This window comes from Chaetura pelagica, unplaced genomic scaffold, assembly GCF_000747805.2.
Source record: "Chaetura pelagica isolate M959 unplaced genomic scaffold, ChaPel_1.0 scaffold309, whole genome shotgun sequence".
NCBI lineage: Eukaryota > Metazoa > Chordata > Aves > Apodiformes > Apodidae > Chaetura > Chaetura pelagica.
Window position 1 is genome coordinate 1,011,364 of NW_009954547.1, and position 9,701 is coordinate 1,021,064.

At 42.8% G+C, this 9,701-nt stretch overlaps 1 protein-coding gene across 1 annotated transcript in view; it reads left to right on the forward strand.

Annotated features, from left to right (window-relative positions):
• LOC104395360 (C-Jun-amino-terminal kinase-interacting protein 3) overlaps window positions 1–9,701 on the forward strand; it is a 35,530-nt gene that overhangs the window by 9,826 nt on the left and 16,003 nt on the right. The window contains exons 4-9 of the mRNA XM_010005050.1: window positions 2,842–2,899; window positions 3,911–4,063; window positions 5,952–6,033; window positions 7,669–7,820; window positions 8,436–8,492; window positions 8,974–9,144. Of these exons, the coding sequence (XP_010003352.1) occupies window positions 2,842–2,899; window positions 3,911–4,063; window positions 5,952–6,033; window positions 7,669–7,820; window positions 8,436–8,492; window positions 8,974–9,144 (673 nt within the window). The remainder of the gene's footprint in view (window positions 1–2,841; window positions 2,900–3,910; window positions 4,064–5,951; window positions 6,034–7,668; window positions 7,821–8,435; window positions 8,493–8,973; window positions 9,145–9,701) is intronic.

A 9,701-nucleotide genomic window follows, 5' to 3' on the forward strand; every position in this document is an offset into this window, starting at 1 on the left:
TGGGCCCATGCAAAAGGGCCAGAAGAGAGCTTTGAAATCCACCCTTCCTTTTGTTTTTCCTCTGGCCCTCCCTTGTCCTTCCCTCACTTTACTCATAATGTCTATTGAACTGCCTTTGTTGTGGGGATGGGAAACCCAAAGAGGTATCATCCAAGGGAAATCATGAAGATGGAAGATACAGATGGGCTTATCTTGAGCTTGTCTTGCTCTCTCAGGTATAAACCTGATATGTAACCTAACCTGTTAGGCCAGGTTGCAGCAAAGCAAGGGGTAGGTTAGTTATTACTAAGCATCACGTGCACTAGCACCACACACAGATGAGATGAGCTGCTCTGTTTACTGTTTACAGACTGGTACTTAATGGCTGCTTTTTTTCTCTTCCTTTTCCCCTTTGTCCCCATCTCTTTCTGTTCCCTTACCCGTGTGGGATGGCTCTCATAGTACGGGATGATTTCTTTGGTAAGGCCAAGGCCTTTTTTCTTTTTCTTTTTCTTTTTTTTTTTTCTCTCTCTTTTTTTTTTAATGTGCTTTTTTTTCTAAATTTCTTCCATTCACGCAACATCTTTTCATATGTCTTGCATTACCTTGCCTTGCTTTTTTGTGATGATGGTATCACCTCTCCAAGAAGGAGGACGTGGCTGGTCAGTGACAGTGGGATTCTCCTCTGTTTCTTGTAGCTGATATCCACTTTGATGCTTCACACTATTAGCCTGTCCATGGGAAGTAGACAGTGTAGGAAGGCTCTGTTAGAGAGGGCTCTGTCAAGACCTCTTTTCCCTTTTTTCCACACCACAAAGGGGTGAAGGGATCTTCTAGTGGCCCCTCCACAGTGTTTTTTCCCCATGAGTAGGGCTTTCCTGTTACAGCCTCCATAAGCTCATCTCACAGTGTCTACTGTATGGCTCTGGGATGGCTTCATCCATTTCTTTATTACAAGACTGGCTCTGCAGACCTCTTGCTGCTTAAGGCATTGGACTGTGACTGTCACACACAAATAAGGTAGAAGCTGTGGTGAGGATACTGATGGCTGGGACACTGTATGGCTTTAGTTCTGGCATGGTGGCTCACCATCTTCACCAGAGTTCCTTCCTCACCCTAAAACAGCTGCAGAGAGGGATAGATGGCTCAAGAATGGGAAGGAAAAAGGTTTAGCCAAAAAAAACTGGGCATGAACTCTTTGCCTTGATGTCCCTCAGCACCTGTAATGCTCTGCCATTTTAGTGTTTTACAGGATAAATACTTGTTGATAATTTGTAGAATCACTAAAAAGGAAAAAGAAAATCACTGAATGAACAGATTACTTCTTTCTCCTCTGATCAACATACACCCTGCCAAAAAAGAAATGGCTATAGGTCATTCACCTTACCAAGCCAAAAATGCACTTCAGTTTACACTGCAGTTTGTGTATCTCACTGTTTTACTATTTGTAATATTCTTTGACACAGCATCCAAAGAACACATTGCCTGAAACATCAAAGTGATTCATTGTTTGTCTACTAATTTTTCAAACGTTATTTGAAAATGCTGCTTCATACTCATTCTTGCTGGGAATTTGCTTTTTCCATCTTAAACTCATCCTGTCTAAGTGTGGGAAGAGAATCTGTATGTTGGAGTGTTGTGATGTGTTCTCACTTCTTGTATGTTACCATGTTTCTCTAACTTCCATTTACTTCAAATTTGTGTTGTTTTTATTATAATGCAAATATATTATAATGCAAATATTAAATAACAGATCGTGAAAATTGTTGATGCCTTTGCTGTAAAGGAGGAGGTAATTCAGACGGCAGATCAAGAAGCACTTTGATGGTTATGACTTTTTCGTGCTCTGGGACCTGTAGTTAGAAATGGGCTGCAACCCTAAGCACCACCCCCTGGCAGGGGTCAGTCTCTGCCTTTAGTTCTCAGGTGGCCTCTATTCCCCACTGTAAGACGGAAGCTGACCCAGGGAGCCAGCAAGTCCCTGGGAGCAGGAAACAATCCAGATGTGCTTCTGGTCCCTAAATTCCTTTCTGTTTGTGTTATGAAATGCTGAATTCAGCCTTCACTCTTAGTCTCAGGTTTTTCAAAGTGCTTGCAACCCAACCTGCATGTTGCAGTCATGTCATATGTTGATGCCCAAGAGCAAGTGCAGTGTGTCTGCTGCAGATGTTTTCTTGAGTGTGGGTCTTAAGTGAAGGAACTGAGACTTCAGATTTTATACGAAAGTGAGAAAACTGTTAAAGGTAGGTAGAATAATGGAGAAGCTAAAGTCCTGTTAAAATTGCTCTGGTGGAAGGCTGGTACTGGGCAGCCTTTCATGTGCATGAAACTGGTCACAGCCAAGATCCCAAATCTGTACTGAGAAACAGCAAGTTTGGATTGTACTAAGAAAGAAAGAAAATCAAAGATGTGCAGATCTGGCCAGCAGTTTGGACAGTGTTCTGCTGCCCTCTCTGAAAAACCCATGAACTTTTACTCACTTTTTGGATGAGTGATGATGAAAAATGGTTGCAACTGTTAACAGCTGTTAACTGTTTACAGCTGAATGAGGTATTACTGACTTGACTTCGCCTACCTGGCATTAGTGAAGCTTTCCTCTCTGTCCATCTCAAGGGGGTCTGTGAACGTTGGAGTAAGAAGGCTAGGTCTGCCTTTGGGCTCTTAACAGAAGGACACACAGGTTTTTTTGCTGTTGCCACATTGGTCAGGCACTCTGCACTCTGCTCTCCACTGCAGGACACATAACTCTAGGGAGACCTAACAAAAGTGCTTTGTCTTCCTCAAGCATGAGTCAGGCAGTGCCACACAAGCGCTTCATACTTCTAGGAGAGCAGTTGAAAACTGTCTGGCCTTTCTTTTCAGGAATGGGCAAAGAAGTGGGGAATCTACTGCTGGAGAACTCGCAGCTTCTGGAGACCAAGTAAGGAACTGTTGCATGCTCTGAACTACCTGCCTAGTTATAAATGAGATGTTACCTTGAAGGGCGTCTGGGCCCAGAACTCCTGCCTCACAGGAGTTCATGTGTCTAATAGGCTCTCCTGAATACTTGTTTTCTTCCCAATTCTAGAAGAGGATTTGCTCTTCTGAGCAACATTTCAGACAGTTTCCTCTCTGCTGGCACCTGGGTGAAGTCTCTGGGCATGTGCTAGTAGGGTCTGATCCCAACTGAAATAAATGGCAAGCTGTTAATTGGCTTGAATGGGAATCTAGAAGTGAGTCTGAGCGTCTACGAGGAGGTGGTTAGAAGTTTTTATTTGCAAGACTTGCTGTTTGAAAAGAAAATTTTCTTACTATTTTCGTATTAACTGAGAAGATTTTTAAAAGATTCACTACCAATAAAGAAAAAGCAGACAATGTATCAGACTTATTTTTTGAGAGAGGCTGGCAAAGCAGCTACTAAAGCTAAGCAGCTAGGAAGAGGAAAGCAAAGTATTCCCAAGGGAGAGTTGAACTTAGGGTGATAGGAAGCTGCTCATTTGAAAGATTTTAACATAATTTGGAGCTGATTGGAAGTGCTTTTTGATATCACCATCATCCATAATTACCCACAGTTAAGAGATAATAGCAGTTCTCAAAGGTGTGTTTCAGATCTTGATTTGGTTAAAAATAGGTTTGAGCCTCATGCAGGTGATAGGGGACGCTGCACCTGCTTTCTGCAGTGTCCTACCATCTTCTTAAGGAGCTGTTGCTCCATCAGTCAGGATACAGGACTGGACAAACCTTATCCTGACCAATTATGGTGATTTATGTGTTCTTCTGCAGCTCCTTCTAGCCAAAATCTGTTATTCCATGAGTTACAGCTGGACTGATTTTTGTACATATACTCATTTCAACTCTCCTTGTAGTGCTTGTGACTTTAGTTTCAGGTCTCTCTTATGGACAGCTGCTAGCTGTGGGCATTTTTGCTTATTGTCCCTTTCACACCTTTAAGAAATGCTTTGAATGTTGTGAAGAATGATTTGATTGCCAAGGTGGACCAGCTGTCTGGAGAGCAGGAAGTGCTGAAGGGAGAGCTTGAAGCAACAAAGCAGGCCAAAGCCAAAATGGAAGCAAGAGTCAAGGAGCTGGAGGAGGAGCTGAAAAGGTGAGTCATTCACACCCTGCCCCAGGGAGCTGGAAGGACAAGCCACCTCCTCTGTTAGTCTTCCTCTGTTTCCCTCATGGACATTAGCATTAGAATTCAAAGGTACCTTATAGAGCACTTCAAGGCTCATGGTAGGTCGTTGACATATTTTTAGTGTTAGGTTGTTTTTGTTGGATTGGAATGAATTCCTGAATCTTAGAAAACCTGCAGAATTTTCCTCCCAAGAACTAGAATTTTGCAGCAAGCAAGTGCCGATCCAGGCTCCCAGGAGCAAGGTGTTCGGAGTTTCAATTTGCAATTAAAAAAAAAAAAAAAAAGGGAGAGTGGGGATGGAATTTCAAAATCAGTAGTTTTGAGGGGAACTGTCAAGAGCTTGATCATGGCAGCAGCCAAGATAGCTCTTAGAGGAATGGTTGCCCATTAATTTAATGAAAGAGCTAGTACAGATTCCCACAAACAATATTTAACTGTCACTATTGTCAGTTGTTTCATTGATCATGTTAATGAGAAGAAGAGACACGAGATTTTAAAGTCCTGTGCAGGTACCATTTGGAGAGATCCCATTTTATGTATTCCACTCAAGCTAGCGAAATCAAAGCCTGAATGCTTAGCAAAGCCTGTGATGGTTTCACATCCATATAACTAGAGATGCCCCACCAAGCTCTAGAGGAACATCATTCCATTTTGACTAGCTGTACATTGCTCTGTGTTATCTCCATTCAGAGGACAGTGTTTATTTTGCAGCTGGAGTCTGGAAGGTTGCTTCTGTAATCTGAGGACAGAAGCACCAATAATAACACAAACTGGTCCCTTTGTTGTTCAAAATGTCTGAAATGAAAGTATTCTCACAAGCAGTGGAAATATGTCTGTTTTTTTAAAAATCCTTTTTAAATCTTTCGTAGTATATAAAATATACAAAATATTTTAGGCAGTAGGGATGTGGGCTTTTAAATCATGGAATCATAGAATGGTTTGTGTTGGAAGGGACCTTAAAGATCATCTAGATCCAAACCCCTGCATGGGCAGGGACACCTCCCACTAGACCAGGTTGCTGCAAGCCCCATCCAGCCTGGCCTTGAACACTTCCAGGGATGGGGCAGCCACAGCTTCTCTGGGCAACCTGGGCCAGGGTCTCACCACCCTCACAGGAAATAATTTCTTCCTTATGTCTAACCTAACTTGTGGGCATGGAAAGAATTGGATGCTGGTCTCCCATGATCTAACCATGAGATGATAATTTCTGCTAGCAAAATACCAGCCATAACAAAAAAATTGTTGGAGTTTTGGATTCTTAGGAGATGAAGGCAGCATTTTTTTCCACAGTGTCTTTGCTGTTAATAAAAGTTATTGTAATTCAAATGGGACTGTATGACTGCACTTTGGTATGGAGTTTAAAGAAATTTAAAGCACTCAGTTAAATCCTTGAACTATTTTATTATCACAGATTGGTGTTCTTTTCTGTACTTCACATTAGATGCTTTTTTTCACTGCATTGAAAATAGAAGCAGCCTAGAAGAATTTAAACCAGCATTTTCACTGTGATAATGGCTCAGTTTTCCCATGGTTAAGGTCTCATAAAATGTTTGTACATAGGTTATGGCTCTGAAATAGAAATGGGCTGGACTGTTCAGTATGGACTGGTCAGTATTTTGGTCCTTATATCAAGTGTTACAAAGAAATGGGGTGATGTTGGTCAAGCTGTTCAGAGTAATGTGCTTCAAGAGAGGGAAAAATAGAAGAGAAGCATCTCATAATTTATACACTTGGCTGACAGGTTGAAAATGTTGCCTTGTGATGCATGCAGACAGACCTGTCTGGTTCTGCCAAAACACTTGAGGGCAGCCAAGGTATCACCTTCTGTTTTGATGCTTTTCTTCCTGTTTCCTAGAGTGAAATCTGAAGCGATTGTTGCCCGACGTGAACCCAAAGAGGAGGTGGAGGATGTAAGCAGCTATCTCTGTACAGAATTGGTATATTACATTACTAAAATGCCTGCGGGGAGAGGGGGTTTCTATACTTACTCTGTATTGCTTCATATGTATGGGTCAGGAGAATGCAGATTTATCTGCCTTCCTTAATGATGAGGGCAAAGCTGATGAACTGCAGGTTGTTGCAGATGAGCACTGCTAATAGGCAGATGCCATGGGATTATCTCTTCATGTGACTCTCCAGTCATAGTTTCACAAAGATGAGCAGCTGACAGTGACAATACCCTGCACAACTTGGTTTCTGCAGGGCCCTGCTCAGCACCTTCCTGCTTTATCTGGTTCTATCTAATTTTGAATTGCAGTCTAGTGCACAGTGGGATTTCTCTTTGGGTCTGTGAAAGTCAGGATTCTCCAGAAGAGCTCATCTCCATGTTGACGTTGAAGCTGGAAGCCGTAAAGACATTGTGCAGTGAAGTCCAAGTTACACCAATAGCTTTGCAGCAGTAACTGCCTTTTTTTATTAGTTCTGCCATTCCAATCTTGCAGCATTGTTTTTGTCATTATTTCTTTTACAAGTGCCTGTTACAGGGCAGAGAATGGTCATGAACTGTTCTTCAAACTCTTCTGTCTGAGGTAGAGGCTTTTCAGCAAAGACTGACTATAGCCAAAAAAAAAAAAGGCAAACCAAAGTGGTAAAAGAGATTTTTCCTTGTAAGTGTCACTCTGCTAGGGTAGGGGATTAGACACACTTCTTTTCAACATTAATGATTTCTTACTTTGTGAAAGGTATTGGAGCAGGTTTAATTCTAGCCTAATTCTCTTGAATTACCTGGGTTGAACTTGGTCTATTCAGAAGTTATGTGTATAGGAGAATTTTCAAGTTGTGCTTTTGAAGTGCTGAAGAGGACTGGATTTCTTTTAAGCTGAACTGACAGGAGGACTTGGATAGTTTGTGCTATTCCAGCACTCTGCAGTACCTACCAGCTAGGCCGAGCTTGGGAATTGCCACAGTCTAGGCACAACCCGGTGCCACTTTCTAGTAATGAATTACCCAAATCCTTATATTTCCTTTATGGGCAGATGTTTTTCCCAGCTGAGCTGTGTTGTTCTCATTTTCCACTCCTAAAAAGAGAGAAGCAGAATCTCATTCCTGTTGCCTCCTAACCCAAAGCTGCGTGTACCCTCATTGGAAGGTCAGGATGTGTCACCACAGAGGAAAAGGTCTTCCTTTAGTTGCTTGTGCCCTAAACCTTTATCAGTGTGTACTAAAAGAATGCCTCCTTCCTGGTCACCTCAAGAGGATGGCTGGTGTCAGCTGGTGCTCCCTGGTACTTGTGACTGGATTTGCTAATGAACTAAAGCTTTGGTTTCCAAACTTGTGAACCAGTGAACCATGGTCAATTCTCAGAATTCCTTGCAGACTATCTAAGCACCTTGCTGACAATAGTTTGTGGGTGGGGTTTTCAATTTGGTGGTGGTTCTGACACTGATTTCCATGGATTTGCACAATACCTAGTGGTCCATGCGCCATAGTTTGGAGCTCACGTCTAAAATTTGCACCTCATATGGGGAGATGGGGGTAATCAAACAGAACAGGAGAACTAACAAACATGTCTTTCTGTCTCCTGACTTGCCCTGTACTAACATCAATCCCCTTCGGTCTCTTGTTGGCTGAAGCAGTGCTCCTCCCCCCTGCAGGACAACATCCCCATAGCTCAGCGCCGCCGCTTCACCCGCGTGGAAATGGCCCGGGTTCTGATGGAGCGCAATCAGTACAAGGAGAGGCTGATGGAGCTCCAGGAAGCTGTCAGGTGGACAGAGATGATCAGGTAAGACTGGGTGTTGGCAGTCATTCCTGTCTAGGGCAGAAACTGGCCATGTTTGACCTTTTGGAACCCCAGCCAAGATATGGGTGGAGAGGAGCTGAATGTTTTCCAAAATTTATATGATTCTCTCCTAATGCCTAATTCTTTCTCTCTTATTTCTGAACCTGGGCTGAAAATCCCAAATTGCCATTGTTATTTGGAGACACTGGGCAGTTATTTGTCTTGCATGTTTCTTGTGTGCTAACTAAGCCAGGAGAAGCTGTAGGAAAGAGGGGTGCTTCCACCTAATGAGTTCTAAAGGCTATGGCTTGGAGTGTTAATGCTGAGGTTTATAGTTCCCAGACTAGTGCTGTGGCAATGATAATGTTGCAGGGAGTTGATAAAACTTGGAATTGAACACACTTACTTGCACTTCACATCAACATTGAAATATAAAGTTGTTGGGTGTGCTTGCATTAAAGACCGAGCATGTTGCTTCCTCCTCTGTTGTGGTTTGAAACATGTTAGAATGAATTCTGAAGTTTGACATGGCTTCCTTGGAGGAAATTGCCTGCTAGTTGGCAGAAGCTTGGGTATGACATGCTGAAATTAACTTGATTCTGCTGTGTTTGTCCTTAGAGCTTCCCGTGAGCACCCATCTGTCCAGGAAAAGAAGAAATCCACCATTTGGCAGTTGTAAGTTCTTTGGTGGTTTGTGTAAGATTAAGAAAAGGGGAAGTGTTGCCATTTCTACTTCAGCCAGCAACTTGATGGACTCTGACATTAATGAAACGTCAACTAAAAGTTGTTAGCTGAAAACTTTTACCTTCAAGGGCTTCTTTTGTCCTTAGTGAAGTTAAAAATCAGATCTGAACATCTGTACTGGTACTGTGTTACAAGATGAAAAAGATCGGAAGTATCCTGAGATGGGAACATACATACACTCACAATCAGTTTTAATAAAGGACTATTTTCAGAAGGTACTTGTTTCTGGAAGCTGAAAACACCTTATGTCAGTCAAACTGAGGACTTAGCTCTGTGTTTTGAAGTAGGGCAGTTGCCTTGGAGGTCTTACAGCCTCTGCCAGCATACCTCTTGCTTCCCCTGTTGTGAATCTATGCTATGTTGTCTCCTCAGGCACCTTTTCTCTTATTTGTTGGGGTTTTTGTGTCCCTAGCTTCAGCCGTCTGTTCAGTTCTTCCTCGAGTCCTCCACCAGTGAAGAGAACCTACCCATCTGTCAACATCCACTACAAGTCTCCAACAACAGCAGGGTTCAGCCAGCGCCGCAGTCACACCATGTGCCAGATCTCCTCCGGCAGCCGAACCCTGGAGTTCTTCCCTGAAGAGTGAGTCGCATGCTGTGTGCCCAGCCAGGTTCCCCTGCAGCCCTCCCACATGGCAGCTTTCTTAAAATAGGCTTTTTTCAACTCAAAAAAAAAGACTATGTGGTGTTAATATGTTTCTGTCTTGTGGTTTAGATCTTTCGCTCATCAGTCACCATGTGGATGGGCTCAGCAAGCATTACCCTTCCAAACATGTTGCTGCCATGGCTTTCTAAAAAAAGCAGGAACCACTGTGGGCTTGAGTTGGCCTCAGTTCTAACTCTGCACTGGTATTTGCAGACTGCTGAGAGAGTGAAGTAGAGCTTTTGTGGTAGAATGGGATGGCAAGGTATCATAACTTGTGCAAGAAGAAGGATTTGTTGAAAAGGCACTAGATCAAGAGAAGAGAGATTGTCTTTAGAAGGGTAACTTTGTATTTATAGCTCTCCACTGCCTTTATTCTTTTCTCATGACAGTATCATAGTCATTGTGTGGTATCTGAGTGCTTTTCAGCAGTGCATTAAAAAAAGTGACTACTGTCAGGAGCTGTCATCCTCTCCCCAGAGGAGGAAGCATCTGTA